Source organism: Brassica rapa, chromosome A09 (genome assembly GCF_000309985.2).
Source record: "Brassica rapa cultivar Chiifu-401-42 chromosome A09, CAAS_Brap_v3.01, whole genome shotgun sequence".
NCBI classification, from domain to species: domain Eukaryota; kingdom Viridiplantae; phylum Streptophyta; class Magnoliopsida; order Brassicales; family Brassicaceae; genus Brassica; species Brassica rapa.
Window position 1 is genome coordinate 477,057 of NC_024803.2, and position 21,205 is coordinate 498,261.

The following is a 21,205-nucleotide window of genomic DNA, read 5'->3' on the forward strand; positions in this document are numbered from 1 at the left end:
AACCGCAGAACCAGTCGTACAAATCTCTTAAAACCGCTAGAAACTGCAACCACCCGCATCCGCAAACGTCCGCAGCCGCAACCACAACCGCTGCGTTTGAACCAGTCAGGCCCTTAGTATTGTAAGGCTGTTTGGAACACGGATTGTTTAGCTTATGAAAATATGGTTAATATTGCAACGCTATGAGATGACTGTATGTGTATATAATCGCAACAACTTCTTATAAACGTTGGTCACATAATTTTTGATAATTTTTACATAATTTTTTTTCTTTTCGAAACAACGAACAATGTATAAACATTCTGAAATGGAAAAATATATGCGTATATTGATTTATATGGAAACTTTTAGTTGAAATGTTTAAGAAAAAAACATATGATATCTTCCTTTCATTTCACTTGACATGTTTTAGTTTTATGTGGAAATTGATTAGTTTATCATATTAATCAAAGCTAATAAACAAATCTTCTAATTTCAACGATACAATTTAAAAATCTATAAAGTAATAATACTAATAATATGTTTTTAGGATATATAAATTTTGGAAGTGTCTGGTCACTAACACGAAAGTTGTCCATTATGGTTATACTATAACTTTATAAGGTGGGAGCGAGAGGTCGCTGGAATTGATGGGTGTGATTTTGTGTGCATGACAAAAGCTAAATTTATATAATTTCAAATCCGTTTCTTACTTGTGTGTTTATTTATTATAAAAATTAATTTAACGAGACAAGCTTTTGATTCAATTTTCACCATCTTTCAGTCTCTATCTTACCTTTTGTAGATGCCAAGCTTGCCCACCATATCTTCTTCAACCTCTCACTTTACAATTGAACCCTTTTTCTTTATAGGTCAGTCTAATTATTTGAGTAAACAAAGTCTACTCGAATTCAAGATTCAACCTATGGTCGTTCTAGTGGAACCATCAATCATATATCAAATGTTAGATCATATACATAAGAAGATCATACGTATGTACTTCTGTTTGTAAGCGTGTTTTTTATACATCAAAATAAATAGCTAGTAGCTTATACGTATATACTTTTGCTTCACTTCAACTTATATGATCTAATTCCATATTAAGCAAACTAGATTTGAATTACATGGTTTGATTCTTATCTTTGATCTTTCGTGTTTCTCTTTTTGTCTTTTTATATTAATTATATTTGCTTTATCCATTAACAAGTCAAGTCAGCTTAGAAACAACGCGGTGTTTCCATCCCCACATTTACAATATTTGTGAGTAGTTCTAATCAAATAAAATTGAGAACAAAATAAGAAAAAAAGAAAGAGAAAGGAGAAAGTTGGCGTAGGGCCAGAATTTGCCAATCACACGTTTCACACCATTCGCATTGCGCTTTCTTCTCCTTCATAAAAAAAGAAGGTCGAAACTTTTTCTTTTCTTTTGTATAGATCATAATATATCATATATATATATATATATATATATATGTGGTAGTGGTTTGATGTAAAAACAAGTAGACACGACATGGTTAAGAAAGGAGAAGATAAAGAATTAATACTACAGATGATGGAAACCGTGGATATTATTAATTATAAGATGGTGTGGCATTAAGAAAAAGACATCAATGGGCTTTTTTATTTTACTTTTGTCAAACCAGTAGTAGTTGGTTGGTTACTAATAAGCTCAGACGAAAGTGAAAGAAGACGTGAATGTGTAATTTTGGGTTTTATTAATTGTCCCAAACAATGGGCTTTATGTAAAAAGGCCCAACATCGCGTGAGAATTGAGGCGGCAAGCAAATTAGGGCAATAGTGGGGGAGATTCAAATGGGTGAAGGAGAGAGCTCGAGGTCCGGCGGCGACGAATCGGAGTCGGAGGAGGAAAGGAGATACATAATCGAAGAAGGAAAGGGTGATAAGATGTCGGCGGAGTACGAGAAGAAGAGGTTGACAAGGATCGCCGAGAACAGAGCGAGATTAGAAGCACTCGGCATCTCTAAAGCCGCCAAGGCCCTTCTGCCTCCATCATTAAGAAAACCTAATTCCGGTGAAGAAGACGACGACGATTATAGACCCGGAGATGAAATAGACGAGAGTGAATATGAAGAAGACGAGGAGGAGTTTCTGGGGTATTCAAGCTCTAAAAGAATGGTAAACAATAATTTGCTTATTTTTTATGATCAGATCAGAATCGGATGATGTTTATCTTCTTTATTCAATAATGGGTTTCTTCTTTAAGAAGAAGACCACCTCCCCGCCGCAGAAGAGGAGGAGGAGGAAGAAGCATTTGTGTAGATCAGATCCCCTTGGAGACGACGACGACTTAGACTTAAACAAGGTACTATTTGAACATAACCAGTGTCTATTGTAACAATATTATTTCCATTGGCTTACTTCAAACTAACTGTTAAGAGATATGAACGATTTCGAGTGCTGCAGGCAATAGCGCTTTCTCTAGCAGGAGGAGGCTCTCATAGAAACGACCACGGCTCAGCATCTTCTAAGAAGAATAAATCGGTTTCTTTTTATCCTAATCATTATAATAATTGATCTTTCCTTACTGTGCACTGCTCTTGTCTGATATCTATATACATTTATGTAGGACTTGATCATGAGCAAGATGCAGATGACTGCGGATGAATTGATCTTATACTTCTTTCACTTTGATAGTAATACTTAACACTCTCTGATATATTGTCTGTATCCTCAATTTCGAGTGTCTGTATTGGATCATCAATCATCCTTTTTTTTTTTGTAAATGCAAGAAGCGGGAAAAGGTTTCATTACTCTCAGAGATTTGGCGACAATGGCCAATGTGCATGATTTCACTTGGTCAGACGAGGAATTGCAAGACATGATTCGTTGCTTTGACTTTGATAAAGATGGAAAGGTCGGTGCGCAAGCCATGTCCAGTTTATTATATCCATTAGGTACATTTAATGCTTAAACCTTGTTGTGATCTTTCTTTCATATTTTTTTTTTGGGTTTCAGCTAAGCTTGGATGAGTTCAGGAAAGTTGTTACGCGATGTCGCATGTTGAATGAATCTTGATCATGGCTGAGTGCACCTCTAAAGTTTGGATGATTGATGATTTTCAGAAGAAATTCAAGGCTGTATGCAGTAGTATTAATCTAGGCATTAGAAACTATTTAATGGAGATTGATGTGAGAAAATGGATTCGGTTTTTCATAACTTATATTTTTGCGCGGTACGTATGTAATATATTCGCTGAAGCTTGATTTAGTCAAATATATATGATAATACTCAAAAATATATAGCTAAAATAGCTAACAGTAATTAAACACACAAATATTTAAAATATTTATTATTTTTCTATCTAAATATTTAATCCAAACCATTGTTTATGTTAAATTTATGTAATTTTTGCATACAATATTCAAATTTATATGTTATATATTATATTATTTTTTAGATTTTGTGAAATTTAACGTATATATTAATTTAAAAAATAATTTTAAGGATTAATCTGGATATGCAAATATCCAAACTAAAATTATAAAAAAAAATATAAATAAAGCTTAAATATGTAACCCTAAAAATTTAGAACTCAAATATACTAACCAACTAGTTAACCAAACGTACACCTCCAAACTTATTGATTAGAGTAACAAAGTTAAATCATGTGAAATGATAATTTAACAGAGTTGTTTTTGCTCCCCCCTTGTAAACTCTTGTCTATTTGGCCATCATCTCCTCCTCCTCCTGTGTATAATAGTATACATGTAGTTTTGGGAAAAGAACCGAAAGGGAAAGGAAAACACAAAAATAGAAAAAAAGGAAAAGAAAATCTATGAAATTGCCTTTGAAGTCGGAGGGCCTATAAACTCTCACCAAACAAAACAAACCCCAAAAAAAAAATCAAGAAAATGGAATAATAGATAGCCTCCAAAGGAAAGAAAGCTCAAGATTCTCGGGACGACATTATCGCCTGCTTTGTAGATCTTTCAATTTCAATTTCAATTTGAGTGTGATCTTGAAAGTGGTAAAATATTGAAGATGAAGCATCTGGATGAAACTCCGTCGACGCCGGGCAAGTTCAAGATGGATAAATCTCCATACTTCCTTCACCGCACGCGGTGGCAATCATCGGTGGCAAAGCTGGCCTTCTGGTCTCTGGTCTTCGTCGGCTTCATCTTCATCTTCTTCTACCGATCTCCCTCCTCCCTTCCCGATCCATCTCGCCGCTCCCTTCGCACCTACTCCTGGGGAGGCCCCGCTTGGGAGAAGCGTGTCAGATCCTCCGCCCATGTCCGCACCCGCCGCGGTGTCTCTGTTCTCGTCACCGGCGCCGCCGGATTCGTGGGCACCCATGTCTCGGCGGCCTTGAAAAGACGCGGGGACGGCGTTCTGGGGCTGGACAACTTCAACGATTACTACGATCCGTCGCTCAAGAGAGCGAGGCAAGCCCTCCTGGAGCGGAGCGGGGTGTTCGTGGTGGAAGGAGACATCAACGACGCGGCGCTCCTCAAGAAGCTCTTCGAGGTGGTCCCTTTCACCCACGTTATGCATTTGGCCGCTCAAGCCGGCGTCAGGTACGCCATGGAAAACCCCAGCTCCTACGTTCACAGCAACATCGCTGGCTTCGTCAATCTCCTCGAGGTCTGTAAATCTGCTAACCCCCAGCCTGCCATCGTCTGGGCCTCCTCTAGCTCCGTCTACGGATTGAACACCAAAGTCCCTTTCTCCGAGAAAGACCGCACCGACCAACCTGCTAGCCTCTACGCTGCTACTAAGAAAGCCGGCGAAGAGATTGCTCACACTTACAACCACATCTATGGCCTCTCTCTCACCGGTTTGCGCTTCTTCACGGTCTACGGTCCCTGGGGAAGACCTGACATGGCCTACTTCTTCTTCACCAGAGACATTCTCAAGGGCAAACCCATTTCTGTCTTCCAAGGCGCCAACCACGGCACTGTCGCTAGGGACTTCACCTACATCGATGACATTGTCAAGGGCTGTTTGGGGGCTTTGGACACCGCCGAGAAGAGCACTGGGAGTGGTGGCAAGAAGCGTGGTGCCGCTCAGTTGAGGGTTTTCAATCTCGGAAACACCTCCCCGGTTCCAGTGACTGATCTGGTGACTATTCTCGAGAGGTTGTTGAAAGTCAAGGCAAAGAGGAACATTGTGAAGATGCCTAGGAATGGCGATGTGCCCTTCACTCATGCTAACATCAGTTCCGCGCAAAGAGAGCTCGGTTACAAGCCCACCACCGATCTTCAGACTGGTCTTAAGAAGTTTGCCAGATGGTATTTGGGTTACTACAATGGCGGAAAGAAAGCTGCAAGCTGATTTTTATTGATTGATTGATCCTCCTCTTTGTGTTTGTTGTAGCTGTGTAAGCAAGCCCCTCTTCTTTTTTCTGATTCGAGATTCTTGTGATTGTTTCCACTTGCTCCTCCTCCTTTTGTTGGTCCTTTGTCTTCTCCGTATATGTTTTTAAGCATCCATTTATACTCCACGAGAACCATAAACTGAGATTATATCCTCCTGCACTATATTTCGTTTTACTTATTTACCTCAGTTCTCTTGATCGCATTGGTTGGTTTTAGGCATGTAGTACGTAGCATAAGATTCAATGGCGATTTCATTATCATATATACCTTCAGATAAACAGAATCAACGAAATTTAGAACTCATCAAAACAAAAAAAGGGAAGCAACTCATCAGATTTCTTTCCATGTGTCTCTCTTGTGTAATTTGGAGAAATAGGATCAGTTTTCTTTTCTCGAGGAAAGGGTAAAGTCTAGAGATAAAAATGTCAAAAAGTTGAAAGACAAAAGAAGAAACTTCAACGTTTCCTGTCATTAGTTCACTCTTTGCTTGCGCACTAGGATGATACTCATTTGACTAAAAGGAAGGAGGACTCAAAAGAAAAACAAATAAAAACTTCCTCCTCGTATGATGAAAGACTTTCTTTGTATTGCAGCAGCAGTAGCAAGTCTACACAGACTGCAACTTTGGAGCTTCCCACAGCTTCACTTTTTTGTCAACCCCTGCTGTCGCTAAAACCTGCGCCTTTCTCTCCCCTGAAACAACCAAACAACACACTGTTCAGAAATATGTCACATTATCACTAACATTTACACAGGATAACATACCAACTGTCATTGCCTTGGGTGCCCACGAAATGCATGTGATATCCCCTGCAGAAAAGAGCGTTTATTGTTCAGCCGTCCGTCTATGGAACGGTTTAAAAAAAATAGTTAAAAACAGAAATTTGACAGCATGTTTTCAACCTTCGTGGGCTTTCTCAGCTGTGTCCAGAACACTTCCAGTTTCAGCACATAACCACTGCAATGTGGAACCATGGCTTGCCGCCAATATTTTTCCCTCAGGGCACAAACTGAGGCGATCATAGTGCAACGGGTTTCCCCCCGCATCGCAAAGTGGAATCGGGAACACCTTCAAAGTCTTTGGATCCTCATCCATATGATACCGGACTTCAATCAAATTACACACCAATGCCATTCAGTTAATTATTTTGTGTGATAAATAAGAATAATGCATTCTAACGCCAAAGCAGGACACGGTTCCTATTGCTACGAGGAATCTAATCTGCTCACATGTGAATATATAAAGATTCTACTAACCATTGATGTTCCAGAGTCTGATTGAACCATCTTTGGAAGCGGTAATGATTTTGTCAGAGTTAGGAGAAAAGCATAACCAAGTCACTGCACTCTGGATGGCACAAGAAAAACATTGCAAGAGAAATGTGAGAGAGGGAGTAGACAAAAGAGATAATGGTAAAGGTCGTGAGTGAAGTGGATATACCTTGTGGCCTTTGAGTTGCATAACTCTTGAAACCTCCTTGACGGAACCATCTTTCAGATACACAATTTCCCAGACCTAGAGAAAGCACACGTCAGTCAATTAAGTAATAAGGGGGGGGTTTAAATAAAAAAAGGAAAACCCACGGACCTTGACATCAGCAGTAAAGGCAGCAGCAGCTAAAAAGCGTCCATTGGGTGAGACAGCAGCCATGTGGTTCTTCAACTGGTTTGTATCAACATGTCCCAAATTCCTCCCAGTTTTCCCATGCCAAAGTATGATATCAGTCCCTGGGTGGGGGGTATGATATCTCTGTCATTCTCATTCCAGGCGAAGACAAACGAGAATAAATCAAGTTGTAGCAAAAGAGATACAGACCTTCGGAACAAGAGGCGATGACAGCACTTCCATCAGCAGTACCATAGGTTGCAGTGGCTCCAGAGAGGGTAAGGACAGATCTCTTGTCATGGATATGATGGCGCTCCCATTTGATGGAAGGAAGAGGAAGCTTGGACTGCTGTTCCTTTTGTTTTTCTTCACCGTACATGTAGAGAGATGAACCAGACATCGTATGACAAGCCACAACAATAGAGGAGGCATCATCAGCAAATGAGACAGCGCTTGGATGTCCTCCAGCTGGAAGATTTATCCTTAAAAATCTGCAAGAGAGAATGAGCTTAAAAAGAAAGGTTCCACAGCCAGCTAACAAACAGGGTGCATTGAGAAGATAGATAGATATATATACTTGAAGCTTTTGCTAGAGGCATCATCTAGCTTGAAAACCCTGATCACTCCATCACCGCAAGCTATCCACAGAAACATCCAACAATTTGGTTAAAAGCTATATATGGGAAGACCTTAACCTAACTCTAGTGGTGTAAAGTAAATTCAAAAAAAAAATAGATAAGGAAAGGAGCAAACCTGTGGCCAAGCTCTTTCCATCAGATGAGAAACAGAGCGCATCAACAGAATCACCGTGTCCTTTCAACGTGTTCAAGTCTAGAGGATGATGACGCTTGTTCTGATTCTGCTATTATTTTTAATTTTATAAAATGCTCAAATTCTCTCAACCTCATCCAAATCCCTAAACTCACTCACTTGATCAACTAAACTAAACTAATACAAGAGGGTTTGTTTACCTTGTCGGTCGCGTGAGATTTGGGATGACTCTTCTTGGGATTCGATTTCGGAATCCGGATCGGATCCTGAGGCTCCGCTTTCGCCATCGAATCCACCTCCGATGTCCGCTTCCTCAAGTAGCTACTGAAGAAGACGACCGCTATCAACGCACCCAAAACAACAGATGCGATGCCCACCGTAAGGATCGAATCCATCTTTCCAATTTTACTATCAATTCGCGGATCAACGAGGATAGCTGAGAGTAGAAAGCAAGAAAATGAAGGCGGTGACGGTGTATTTGTTTGTACTTTGTAGTGAGAGAGCAACCATAGTAACCGGGCCCGGTTTGGTAAAACAATATTTGTACAAATGGGTCTTCTTTAGATTGATAGCCTAGTAACCCCATTATTTAACCAAAAAGCCCATTTAAGAAAAAAATCATAAAATAATCGCCCACCGTGGGGCTCGAACCCACGACCACAAGGTTAAGAGCCTTGCGCTCTACCAACTGAGCTAGACGGGCTTTGCTATTGTTTTTCTATAATAATATTTTAATTTTTTCTTAGTATTTTGGGGATTACAACCCAACTTTTATGCTATGCACTATGAACGTTTTGAATTTACACAACTGGGTTACATATTTCAAATATATATATTTTTTTTTTGGTAATCAAACAGAGAACATCCGTATAATTAATTACGAGGAGATCAAGAAGTAGCAACACAGCACATTATCGCATCATATAAATTATGTGATCAGAAGACAAGTTGGTAACGTTCAGGGGCGTCTGGCTCTGTACCTAGCAGCAGCGTAGTGCTCGATGAAGGCGAGGGCATTGCTTGTTGTTTCCTCCACGTTCTTCACTTTTCCTTTAATCGTAGCCTTCAACTTGCTCATCCTCCGCCCCGGGAACTGACTCACGCATGTCTCCGCGTCTGTCAGAGCTGTGCTTGTCCACGTCTGCAGGTTGTTTATGTGCCACTCCAGATTTACTTGGCTCTTTCCTCCTCTCCTGTTCACCCTGTCCAGCTCCGCTATTGCTAGGCTCAGCTGGTTCACGCTGTCTCTGATCTGAGTCAAACAGTCCTGAACCAACGCGTAGTATTGGGGCTTCACCGTCTCCAGTTTCGCCACTTCTTTTAGCAAGAACGCCTTTGTGTACTTGGCTCGGTATAGGCTTGCTTTGAGGGCGAATCGCGCCAGGTCTCTAGGATTTTGCATAGCCCGTGAACGCACATAACGAGACAACGAACGGACGCACAGGTTCGGGTATAAGGTTGTCCGGCACCACGAGTCCACGTATGCCTTCGTGTCGTACTCTTTTGCTGACGAGGAGGTTGCCGAAGAAAAGATGATGTGAGGAAGCACAGAGATGATGAGTAACATGAGGATCAGTTTGTTGTTAGCCTCCATGGTGAATCTAGGAACTGATGCCAGAGTTGTTCTATATGTGAGCTTAACTTATATGGGTCGATGGTATAATAATTACAATGTCATGAGTGTTCTTTATAGGGATCATTTTTGCATGGCACGTGAATAGATATGGATGAGCTGGATTTAAGATCACTTGAGCTCGCTATACTTAGAAGGAAGGTTGTAAGAAGGCCGGTAAGCAAGTACTATACTAAAGACTTTATGAGTGTATCCGTATAAAATGGAATATAATTCATTTTGAACGTGATTTAATATATTCCTTCTGGCTAGACAGTTGACCGGACTCGATTTTCCAACGTTTCAGTTGTAATCTCACATATCAACCATTGTTTTATACATGTAACAAGATCTACGTTATGAAACATAATCAATATAAATACAGAGATATTTTATATAAATATAAATTAAAAAGATACTTTATATAGAGACATGGTTGACACACACACGCGTAGTGGAGAGAGTTACACGTGAACTGAGGGTTGAAGTGTTGACCCAAAGGATGCGGCAGGTAGGCAGCGGAGAAGAAGAAAAGGTAGAAGCTCGTGGCCAACAAGATCCTTATTTAACTCTCTAAGCAAAGCTTCACAAACTTATATTCCATCTGTAGTTGATATCTTTCCGACCACACATCTAAACTCGATGCGTGTCTTCTCGATTCTCGGAGACACTGCTATATTTAATGGATTCAATGCAACTTGTTAGAACAAGGATGTTGTCTCTTCTAAACTCGTTGTCCAACTGGTGTAATTTAAAATTACCCGACAAAGCCTATTTACACAATGCAAGACATTATTAGACACTCTTGTCCCTACTCATGGGGCCCTAATTTAATCGAGGATTTAGAGCATATTTATCGCACAACCACACATTAGGGTTTTTATTTGTTTTTTTATCTTAAAAAAAAATTTAAAAGGCTAATTGATATTACGTGTATACGCACACCAAATAACCTAATGTGCACACTACCACAATCGAATGGTATGTCGATGTAGCACTTTAGGATCGAATCCACAGAGACCAACTGTTACACTTTATTTCTATAGGATCAATATTAAGCTAAAACAATATGGGGGTTTTAAGATTGAGGTATTATAACAGAAAATAAAAGACTAGTTAAAAGGTTTTCAGATGATTATAAGAGCTAGGTTCAGGGTGATTCATTGGGATACTTAGGATCATGAGCTACACAACTATTCAAGAAAACAATATGAGCCAATCTAGAACTTGAACAACAAGAATAGATAAACCCACTGTCGTGGTGTCTACCAATTTATCAAGCAATCCTAATGCCTAAACTGTCGTTTGGATCAGAGAATGATGACAAGCATTAAGTTCAGATTCAATTTGTTCACGATTCGCCTTAACATCAGCTTTCGTTGGCTAAGGACAAATCGCCTATCTATGCTATTTCCAGTAACCTAAAACACTTTTGATGAATAGATTAAACTTGTGATCAGATGCTAAATGGCCAGTTTAACATAAGCAATAAGCATAACAATAGACAGAGATATCAAAGAATAACAATCCTATTTGTGTCTAGCTCATTGATCCATGATCCTTAACACCCTAAACCTAACAAGCGACTACTTAGACATGGACAAAGAAATCACAGAGACAAAGACTGAATAAAACATCATGCAATTCAATAGAATAAGAATAGGGTTCAGGATAATCTTCTCTATGACGAGAGAGATGGAGCCTTCTCCCTTTACAATAAGCAAATCCTCAAATTCTAAAGTCTCCAATGGTTTTCTTCTGTCTAGAATAGCGTAGAATGATAAAGAGAAACAGAAAATATGATATATCAAAGCCACAGGCGACTGGGAGAGAAAATAGGGATAATTAGGGCAAATCCCGTAATGATTGTAGTTTCCTTAAAAATCTCTGCCGCTGGAACACTCACTCGGAACAATCACTCGGGTTGCTCCGCTATCCGGAACAGTCATCAAGACTGTTCTGCGTGAAAACCACCAAATTGCACTGTTTTCTGCCTCTTTTGTTCCAGCTGGTTCATCTCCCATCCAATGCAACTCCAGACCTGTAATGACTCGAAAAGGACTAAGAAGACTCGATAAAGACTTGAAAACCAATTTAAAAGCATATATACAAGATGTATAAAACACCATATATCACTAATCAATCGCGGATAACCACGTATCAGTAGAGCCTGCAAACATAACAAAAATCAAAAAAAAATTTGCACACGAAAGAGCCGAGTCTTATGCTTTTTGTGGGGCCCAGGTCGTAAAATTTTTAAGAACCCCATCTTTTATCAGCGATAAAAATGCTCTTACAATGTATCTAACGTAGAAAGCCCATTAATAATCAGATTTTTCTAGTTGTGTGTGAAAGATGGTAAAGAAACAAGCAATTAATAAGATTGATGGTTCATCACCCGTAGTGTTATTAGCCGCTCGCTCGTGGTGGCTCCCGCAAGCGAGGAATTGTTCCGCGCTTGAACTCTTTAAAAATTTTCCAATTGTAGAAGTAAACTAATGTCTGATGTCACACTGTTTGTGCATGCTTCAAAATCCCCCTCACCCACTAAAAATGTATGGTTTTTTTAAATATGTGGATCTGATAATTACATGGCCACCTAGTGACATCTAGGTACAGTTGTTGAATTCTTGATCAGGAATCAGGATGACTTGGTGTTAAAGTGAGAGAAGGACTGAAGGACCAAAGTAGAACAATGTGTCAACGAACGTGACTTCCCGTTTAGTCATTTGATACCCACTACCGGGTGAACTGTGGCACAACGAATGTGCCACGTTCCTTTTTTCACGTAACTTTTGTTCCCTACTTGGAAAAAGGATAAATTTGTGCTTCTCATTACCCTCAACCATGGCTGTTTATTTTGTTGGAAAACAAAGGACCTACTCATTAATGGAAAATGTAGAGTATCCGAAAGACTGAACTGAAAGAGGTTTATATTTTTTCATGGGCTTCTACCCCCATAAAAGCTACAGAAAATAGCTATTTCTTTTGGTTGCCCATTGGGTCGGGAAAAGATTCCCCCTTTGGTAAGGCAGGGTAACATTCTGTACAATAGTGATCTCTCATTTGTTGTTAGTGTGAAAGGAATCGGTATTTACTCAACTTTTGACTTTACTTTCATGCGGTTCATGTTTAGAAACCACACATGTGACACACTATAATTATCTAATCGTCTGCAATCAGGACGATTATTTTATTTATTGGTTTGTGCTAATGATTCTATCAAATCTACGAAAGTGCATTAAAAAGGATAAATAAAAAAACATCGTAGAAGTTTAGACATTTCAACCACCGTTTAGTTGGGGCTACTCATATTTTTTTGGAAGTATCATACTTACTATCAAACCAACTGTTGTCGACATTTGAAGTTATCTGATTTGATTTTTCTCCTTTTACAACTTTTGTGATGGCCAGATCAACTATATATCATCGAAAGCATCTTCGTGTAACTTCTTGTTTTGATTTTAAAGAAACGAAACAAAAATCCAGTGTACGTATGTTTAGTAAACAGAAAAATGGGATCTAGGGTTTGTGGTCATGACGACTGATTACTAAACTTGGCATTATTTTGGATTTGGTTATTAAGTTATATTTTGTTTACAAACATGTGGTGGTAGCCACGGCCAAGTTGACATGTTGACACCCAATCATTTTTTTTTTTTAACGCTGATTTATTACGATCTTACAATTATGATATAGGAAATATTACATAGACGATTCGACAACTGACAATACTACCTGTCTTATGAAGATTTACGCCTAACTGCATCACCTGAGCCGTCCTATGAAGATCCACGCCTGACCAGATTTACTTGACACCCAATCATTTACAACACCTTTTTATAAATAAAATATTAGCTTTCCTTTTTTGTTTCTTGTAGCATATTATTGTGGAATTTTGCAGACAAAGCATATGCCGTTTTTTTCCTCCGTTTTGGCTTTTTACTTATTCTTGGTGGCCCAGTTAAAATCCTGAAAACGAAGGTTTTTTTTATCTATATTGTACCTATACTGCAATCACGCTCCTTTAGAAAGTTGGAGCTCGTTTATGTGTTTACATTGATGTTACATATTCACTCAAATATAATTATCATTTTTGGGACGAAATATAATTACAACCAGGCCTTTTTTGAAAGTATATCATATAAAGTTCATGTGTAGCCTATAGGCCCTAAACATATAAAATACAATGGAATATGTATGGTGAAGATCTGCAATACATATGTAGACTTAAACTTAGATAATATAATTATTTTGGACTTGAAGGAGGAGGTATCTGTTGCTGCATTTGCTGATATAATGCCGCCATCCTGCTATATGCTTCCATCGTCGTTTGCTGCAATTGGGAAAAAAATTATTTAGATTCAGACAAGAATGAAGCATCAAGTTATATATAATAACAAAGAGTTGTATAACCTGCGAGGAACATGAAAGAAAGGCTGGCATAGTATCGTGGGTAAGAGGAGACTGAAATAGAGTGTCGGTAGAAGAGGAGGCATCCCACGGTGGAGAAGTCATGGGAACAAATGGGTTCGGCATCATGTTGGCATGGATATTAGGAGCCGTTGCAGCAGCTCGATTCATAGAATTAAGGTCGAGAAGACCTAGAGCGGGCATCCCCATGCCAAGCCCTAAACCCATGGAACTGGACATGAGAGAGAGTTGAAGTTGTTGTTGCTGCTGCTGCATGGCCATGGGAAGCATCATGGAAGGCAGGTTCATTCTGCACATCATGCTCACTTGTGCTTGAAGTTGCTTCAAGTACTCTATCACTTCATCCAACATCGACGCTTTATCCGTCTAATTCCAAAAATGTAATTTTATCAAACGGCTAGCTCCTTTTTATGCATTATTTGACCAAACAAACACAAGGGATGATCCATGAACATATTTAGGCAAGCATGCGTGTACAATAACACACTATTCAGCAAGGTTGACAGTATTAATTGATTGTTTTGGTTGAATTAAGTCGACAGCCAGAAGGCGGCATATGATAATTATGGTCGTATGAATGGACCAACCGGACCAAATAGTAAAGAGATGTACAAAATCATTTTTTTAGGGGGACAAACCAATAAGAGACTGAGCTAAAGTGTGTGGAGTAGAATCATCGTATGAGGTCCATTTTTCCAGATACATTCACTTCCATTTGGTCCACCACTACGGCTATTTTCATGCCTACTAATCAACTAGTATTTAAAAAAAAAACTACAGTATTTTATATATAGTGAAAAGAGGAAAATAAAAATGTAGCGGTGATAGTTCATAATGCATGTAAAACGAGGAACCTTGCTGGAATTTGGAACCAGTTTCTGCAAAGTCTTCATCCTTTGATTGATCTTATCTCTCCTCTTCTGCAACAAAATCATGCAGGAGACAGTCACTCTTATCTTTACTGAGTATTATTATGACACAGTACGAATAACATAAAAGCTTTTCCTAAAAAAGAGAGGTTGAATTAATGAAATACTCGTTCGGTTTGGTTATGAATAGCAGCGGCTCTGCTTCTCTTAGTTGGAACTGGTGATTTTCCTCCCGCTTGCTTCTCTTCTTCTTCCTCCATCTATATTAGATTGTTGTAATTCGGAAAATATTGTTTTAGTTAAGAAAAAAATAGAAAGTGATATCCTACTATATAAAAGAAGCTAAATTGAGAGCTTATAAGGGATGCCACATGGGCAAAATAATCCCCACCAATCATACTACCATGTCACTGGTGGATTGGGCTTCCAATTAAAATTGCAATAAAAGATTTGGACTTGGTTTTGATTACAAAATTGGCTACAGTGAGTGGGGTTCAAATTAAAGTTGCTTTGGTTACAAAATTGGCTACAACAAGTGAGCTTCGAATTAAAAGAATGAGGTTCGAATTAAAATTGCTTTAGTTTGGTTTGGTTACAGCGAGTGGGCTTCGAATTAAAAGAACAATCTCGCAGCCCAGTCCATTAATTATGTGTACCTGTTAATTATTCACTAAGAACACGTAAACAAATTGCAATGCATGCAAACAATAAGGAATACGTCCTTTACGAGTTGCCTTATAATAAAACAAATGCATGCATGAATTGATTTTTGTTGAGCTGTTAATTATTAGATAGACTTCTAGCTATACACGTCTAAATCAAAAACGATTTCACCAAGTTTAACTGGCCCCATAGTAATATTCTTCTAGCAAAAAATCTTTTTGCATTCACTAAGAAGTAAATAACATATATTCTGCCATTAATACAAAAAACAAAAGATATGGAAACAAAACCATAATGTTAATCAAAATATATATTCAAGCTTTGACTCTACGCTCACCATAACATTTATCCGTCGTCTCCCTCTGCAGAAAATCAGTCTAAGTTATTCAACCTAATCAGTGTAAGCTATTCAAACGATTAGTCTATAGCATTGGTATTCCGTTTAAGTTATCAACATCTGCACGTAGATACAAAATCCCACGAGAAAACCTCCTAACGTCATTTGGTAAGAAATCGTCTACGATCAACCAGCTCTACCCCTTCGTCGCAAAAGCCAATTAGGTAACCCTTTTTTTTTGGTGGTCGATCTGAACAATCATTTTAATATTCTTCATTTTGTTTAAAGAAGTGCTGATCTCAACACTATGGACAAATCAACATCCAGAGATCCTCCCCTTCTAGGAGGTATTTTATATTTACAAGTTCCTTTTTGAATCAAAAAATTATTAGTATTGATATATTAATTTAATACTTAAATCTAAGGTAGATTTTCTTTCAGATAGTAGTGATTTTTTGTATTTAAAAATACAAATTATGAACCGTATTAATTTTACAACAACATATTTATATTATACATTTTTAAAATAAAACATCATTAATATTTATTATTCAACCAATAATAAAATATAATGTATACTAAATAACTGATTTGACATAATGTTGACATTACTTCTTAGAGTTCCTTTTTATTATATTTAAATCCAACAAAATAATTAAAAATTAACACTTCCAAATACTCATGCTACGTCCTTTTGATGGGCAATAAAAAACAAACAAACAAACTATCTTCACTTCAAAATAAAAATTAAATTAAATTTTGGTCACTCCAAATACATATTCTTTAATTATATTAAATTAAATGAAAGAAATCCAATTTTTTTTAAAAACAAACAAATTATAACTATGTTCACTTCAAAAAATTAAAAAAAAAGGTCAATAAAAAATAAATCACACTGTTATCTGTGCAAATCATGCAGCCGAAGATCACAATAACAAGAACAACAACCTCGGACCACAACCAATAATCGCTAGGACCATTAGGATGTGGCTCATCACAAATCACAAAAACAAAAATGCTTTCTTATGAACAACTTTCATTTGTCTTGACATCCAGGTTTGTCTAAAAAATACTATGTTTTTATTCTTTCCAACTACATATGAAATGATTGCTTTAAACCACTCAACAGGAACAGAAAATGGAAGGGAGGGTGCCTATGTCTACGTCGGACAAAATGTACCAACGGTTCGAAAAAGGGAAAATTTATCACATTAGATATTTTAATCTCCTTCCCAATAACCAACGGTACAGTCTTACAGTTCAACCCTACATAATCAATATCAATGAGACAACAATTATTACACAGATTGAAGAAAACATTCCACCAATACCTTCATACATATTTCGGCCCCAACGCTACCCCCAATTGATCAGCTTAGCAAGTGCAACCAATTTCTTCCCAGGTAAAAAAAAAAACCATTGTCGGGGTCTCGCAAACAAATAAATTCTCTTTTTCCTCACTATAAAAAAATATTATCAGAGATGTTGTTGGTCGAATATGCCTCATCCAAGGAAGTGATTTATATAACAAGAACACATATTCCAAGATCTTTGTTGGATTGCATTTACACAGGTACTAACACTTTATTAAATAATATTTATTTTAACTAATAAATATATAATACAATTATTTTTAGTAGATCCAAAATGGTACGTCTAACTATCTGGGACAATGAGACGGCAAATTTCAGGGAGCTAAATCACATATCTACCAGAAAAAACCAAATCGTAATCATCACAAATATCATTCCACGGTTACATGAAGGTAATAAACTAAACATAATATTTACGTCAAAATAAATGCTTACAAATATTTCACTTTTACAGGAAAACTATCACTCACAACCACACCTGGATCGCGCTTTTACTTCGACACCGACATTGATATCATACAACGCTTCCAAAAGAGGAATAAACTGCTATACTAAGCTTGAAGCCATAACTCCACATGGGATGAACAACAAGACATCAAACGACACCGGTCAACTGTTTTAAAATTTAAATTACTGCTTTCTACGTCAATTAAAAATGTCCACTCATATACTCTTTTATCCTAAAAAAATTGTTTGCTCAACCTAATATATTATTCAAATTTACTATATGGTTCATTCTACAATACACAAAAAATAACTTCCAATTTCTAGAACTTAAAAATACCAAAAATTAAAAGTTTACTTCAATTGAACATGTTATCCGCGCGTAGCGCGGACCCGGCTCTAGTATATATATATATTGATATATATATATATATATCTGATGACAATATTTAATTAAAAGGTGTATAGTAATGAAATAAGGAATTGCCTGTCGGCGACTGTGGCAGACGGAGTCATGATCGTAAATGGTCGTGGTTTTGGTGCAAGGCTTCCCGCCGGAGCTGGAATTATCATCCAGCGATGTTGAGGTGAAACCGTATGTTTCAAACGTTAGGTTTTGGCTCCCGCCGGTGCTCCACTCTGAGGCCACTCTGGCTCGTTTTCCACCAGCCATGGGATGACCATTGCTACACGAGTCCACGTGGGTGTCTGGCTGGCTCTGCTGCTCGGGGACAAGCGCATCCAAGCCGGCCCTGGAAGAGCGGTGGTGGAACCATGGGACGAGCTCATCGGTGGGCTTAGGGTTAGGAAAGCGAGTAGCTTGGTCTACTATCGACTCCAATGTTCCACCGGCGCCTCTTAAATTCTTTGATGGAGCAGGCACTTGCGTTGGACCTAAGCTGTTCAACCCCAGTTGTCCGTTTTCCCACGTCAGCTCGGCTACCTCGTAGTTTAGCCTGCAAATGATATATAGATAACTTAAGTTATTATATATTTGTATATTTATATGAAATATATATAGGTTTATACATGGGGATATATGCAGCTTTTGTGGAGCCGACGGTGGCCGCCGGACTATCATCGATGTGGCAGTATGGAACACGCTGGCTCATCTCAAAGCTGTGCTGTGTGATAATATTGCTATTATCAATGTTAGAAGATATATTGTGTTGTTGGGGGTGTTCTCTTTCTTAATTTCTGAAATTTTTATTATGTGAACTTTTGGTAGCAATGGAGAAGTAGGGACATCATACTTGACTACTTATATATGGCCTAGGTCCCTTCTTTTAAAGTCCTGTTTGATAGCTGTTGAATGTTTTGTTGACAGCTTTATTAGATTAACGGTAAATATGTGAACTAATAACGTATAGTTTGATTGGTTATAAAGTGTGATTTGACAAAATAATATGTATTGATTACTCAAATGTTATTCAACTCCAACTAGGATTATACTTTGTAGAAGTTGCTCATTAGGCATCTAACTAGGCAAAAACTTTGATTTAAAAATAAATAAATAAAAATATTATTCAACTAAACTCATTTCACAGACAACAAATATATTAATTAAATATCATATGATAGTTAAATCACTAGATTATATACAATTATAACATTACTAATAAAATTATGCTAATATATGATTTTATACAATTTTATCGTACAAAAATATAAATTATTAATCTCACATTTATATGAATTGTATAGTTTAATGTCAAATATAAGATATACTTCATACAATTTTATCATATTAGAAAGTACATATAAGATGAATATATGAAATTTATATGAACTATATAGTTTTATTTCAAATTATAAATATTTATCATATAATTAATTTTATTTTAGTATTGTATATACTATATATATATATCATATTCATAACTTATAGTTTTATCATTTTACAATTTTTATAAATGCATTATAAATTTAGAATATGATATATTTCTATTATGTGTTTCACAAATATGATAGAAATATTGTTTGCTTTGGATTTAGAGTTTTGTTTTTAGGGACCGAATACATTTCATATCAATTTGTATACAAATGTTTGTATTACCACAAACTATGATTTCTATTATGTTTGATACAAAGATAAGAAATATATAGTACAACTTAGTACATAAATTTCACCGTTCACTTCTCCAATTGTGATTTCCATTTTCAGTGTCATTTGTTGAATCATCATATCGTTAATCACTACAAGGTCACATGATTTACCTTGACTTTTCTCTCTACTGGTTTGAGCGTCATCACTCCCGAAAGGCGATCATAGATTTCCGGTGACCAATAATTTTTTTCTTTTTAAACCAATTAATTTACCTTTTAGTGGTGGTTGAGGTGGTGGTGACTGCGGTGATGGTAGTCGACTGATGAATGTCACTATGGAGAAAATGAAGGTGACTATGGAAGAAGAAGTGATTGGTGAAACGGTGCTGGTTGATATGGAAGAAACTATGCTAGATGAGGCGGCGTCGTTGGAGGTAATCAGAATAATGTAATGCACATGTCGCCGCCAGGAAGGACGTTACCTCTTGCTTAGTGAGATCGCTGATCAGCTACGTTATCCCAACAGATACACACATTACTTCTCCTACATCATGTGTCTATCAGTTTGTGTCGGAGATAGAGAGAGAGCCTTTGTTGCTAGGAAACACACTTGTAAACGTCATTATCATGTTTGTATAAATGGTGATGAATGGAGCAGGTAACAAGTAACAAGAGTGTTGCTGGAGCGCGTCCATGGGGGATCGTCTTCACGGTCATGGAGCTCACCAAGATATGGGTTTAGGAAACAAGGTTTCATAAGACATGCATGCACCAGGAATTGTGAAAGTGGTGTGGTGTTCTGAAGCACTTAGCTATATGTGCAAATGTCTGCATTTGGCATTAAAAGTAGATGATGTAAAGTCGTAGAATAGAGTAGTGTAGTGTTGATGTACAAAACAAAGATCATTAAAAAGGAGGAGATGCATTGTTGAGTAACAGATCATTCTTTCCAGTTAAAAGGAGCACGATCAACAACTAAGTAGTCCCCTCTGATGTCCTTGGCCACTCTGATGTCACCATCCATATACACATTTTCAAACCTGCAACCAAAACCAAATTCTCTAGTCTCAAAACACTAAACTATTATCGTAATGAAGAAGAAGAACTCACCAGCCCTGGCCAAATGGTGGGAGTGGGATCTCCCAATTGCTTCCTCTCAACACGGCACTAGTGAATTTGAAATTGACTCTCTGCGGGGAAGAGATGTCGATATCGGAGCGTACAAAGAAAACGCCGTCGGGCGGGAAAGTGATGACGTTGTTGAGCGTCCCTTTCCTCACATCGATCACCTGCAGTACCTCTCCAGCGCGCGTGCCGAACAACCCCGCCTTCTCTATGATGAACAGCTGTTCTTTCTCCGTCGTCCACAGTAGTCTCCACGTGGCAGACAGCGAATCTCCTGTGGTGACGGAGCTTCCCCCGATCACCGCCATGGCCTCGATGGCATTCACGATCGCGTCTCGCTTCACGGCGTCTTTCTGGGTTCTCAGACCTCGGTCCTGGTCGGAGATGAGATCCATCAGGTTCCGCTTGGCTCGCTGTGCGGCGAAGAGCGAACACTTTGTTCCAAAACTGCGACGGACCCCCCCGAGCGGAGGTGGAGGAGATGCTAACAGCGCGAGCGCCATTATTCCTTGTTTGTTGTCTTGTGTATTGAATCGATTTGATCCATTCCCGTAGAGAATGTATGTGTTTTTAATGGACTGGGCTTTAAAAACCAATGAGATTACAA

The 21,205-nt window shown here is 38.0% G+C and overlaps 6 protein-coding genes and 1 non-coding gene across 11 annotated transcripts; 2 read left to right on the forward strand and 5 right to left on the reverse strand.

Annotated features, from left to right (window-relative positions):
- The first annotated feature begins 1,650 nt into the window (after window positions 1-1,650).
- Window positions 1,651-3,235, forward strand: LOC103836944 (calmodulin-like protein 12). 3 transcript variants are annotated; one of them, XM_009113270.3, is made up of 6 exons: window positions 1,651-2,115; window positions 2,204-2,302; window positions 2,404-2,481; window positions 2,567-2,633; window positions 2,730-2,894; window positions 2,956-3,235. In XM_009113270.3, exons 1-6 carry the CDS (start codon window positions 1,792-1,794, stop codon window positions 2,967-2,969), a joined length of 747 nt encoding a protein of 248 aa, XP_009111518.1. In that variant the 5' UTR covers window positions 1,651-1,791; the 3' UTR covers window positions 2,970-3,235. The 3 variants fall into 3 exon arrangements, with proteins under 3 accessions (XP_009111518.1, XP_009111517.1, XP_009111516.1); XM_009113269.3 differs by having other exon boundaries at window positions 1,703-2,115; window positions 2,207-2,302; window positions 2,730-2,854; window positions 2,956-3,207; XM_009113268.3 differs by having other exon boundaries at window positions 1,705-2,115; window positions 2,730-2,854.
- A 272-nt stretch (window positions 3,236-3,507) lies between these two features.
- LOC103836945 (UDP-glucuronate 4-epimerase 3) lies at window positions 3,508-5,505 on the forward strand. The gene has a single exon (XM_009113271.3). The coding sequence runs from the start codon at window positions 3,982-3,984 to the stop codon at window positions 5,272-5,274; it is 1,293 nt and encodes a 430-aa protein (XP_009111519.1). The 5' UTR covers window positions 3,508-3,981; the 3' UTR covers window positions 5,275-5,505.
- A 176-nt stretch (window positions 5,506-5,681) lies between these two features.
- Window positions 5,682-8,171, reverse strand: LOC103836946 (transducin beta-like protein 2). 2 transcript variants are annotated; one of them, XM_009113272.3, is made up of 10 exons: window positions 7,896-8,171; window positions 7,678-7,786; window positions 7,502-7,562; window positions 7,135-7,415; window positions 6,907-7,046; window positions 6,760-6,834; window positions 6,576-6,666; window positions 6,222-6,425; window positions 6,084-6,128; window positions 5,682-6,011 (listed from the first exon to the last, which is right to left on the reverse strand). In XM_009113272.3, the coding sequence occupies exons 1-10, from the start codon at window positions 8,088-8,090 to the stop codon at window positions 5,926-5,928; spliced, it is 1,287 nt and encodes a 428-aa protein (XP_009111520.1). In that variant the 5' UTR covers window positions 8,091-8,171; the 3' UTR covers window positions 5,682-5,925. The 2 variants fall into 2 exon arrangements, with proteins under 2 accessions (XP_009111520.1, XP_009111521.1); XM_009113273.3 differs by having other exon boundaries at window positions 7,678-7,783; window positions 7,896-8,169.
- A 154-nt stretch (window positions 8,172-8,325) lies between these two features.
- Window positions 8,326-8,398, reverse strand: TRNAK-CUU. Its single transcript has one exon. It is a non-coding gene; the product is annotated as a tRNA-Lys (tRNA).
- A 115-nt stretch (window positions 8,399-8,513) lies between these two features.
- LOC103836947 (pectinesterase inhibitor 9) lies at window positions 8,514-10,121 on the reverse strand. Its single transcript, XM_009113274.3, has one exon. The coding sequence runs from the start codon at window positions 9,287-9,289 to the stop codon at window positions 8,654-8,656; it is 636 nt and encodes a 211-aa protein (XP_009111522.1). The 5' UTR covers window positions 9,290-10,121; the 3' UTR covers window positions 8,514-8,653.
- Window positions 10,122-10,932: 811 nt separating this feature from the next.
- Window positions 10,933-20,041, reverse strand: LOC103836954 (transcription factor UNE10). 2 transcript variants are annotated; one of them, XM_009113281.3, is made up of 6 exons: window positions 18,457-20,041; window positions 17,915-18,383; window positions 14,778-14,870; window positions 14,596-14,661; window positions 13,724-14,107; window positions 10,933-13,643 (listed from the first exon to the last, which is right to left on the reverse strand). In XM_009113281.3, the coding sequence occupies exons 1-6, from the start codon at window positions 18,537-18,539 to the stop codon at window positions 13,557-13,559; spliced, it is 1,182 nt and encodes a 393-aa protein (XP_009111529.1). In that variant the 5' UTR covers window positions 18,540-20,041; the 3' UTR covers window positions 10,933-13,556. The 2 variants fall into 2 exon arrangements, with proteins under 2 accessions (XP_009111529.1, XP_033136954.1); XM_033281063.1 differs by having other exon boundaries at window positions 10,933-14,107.
- A 247-nt stretch (window positions 20,042-20,288) lies between these two features.
- LOC103836953 (probable plastid-lipid-associated protein 11, chloroplastic) lies at window positions 20,289-21,141 on the reverse strand. Its single transcript, XM_009113279.3, has 2 exons — window positions 20,584-21,141; window positions 20,289-20,513 (listed from the first exon to the last, which is right to left on the reverse strand). Exons 1-2 carry the CDS (start codon window positions 21,099-21,101, stop codon window positions 20,414-20,416), a joined length of 618 nt encoding a protein of 205 aa, XP_009111527.1. The 5' UTR covers window positions 21,102-21,141; the 3' UTR covers window positions 20,289-20,413.
- Window positions 21,142-21,205: the final 64 nt, after the last annotated feature.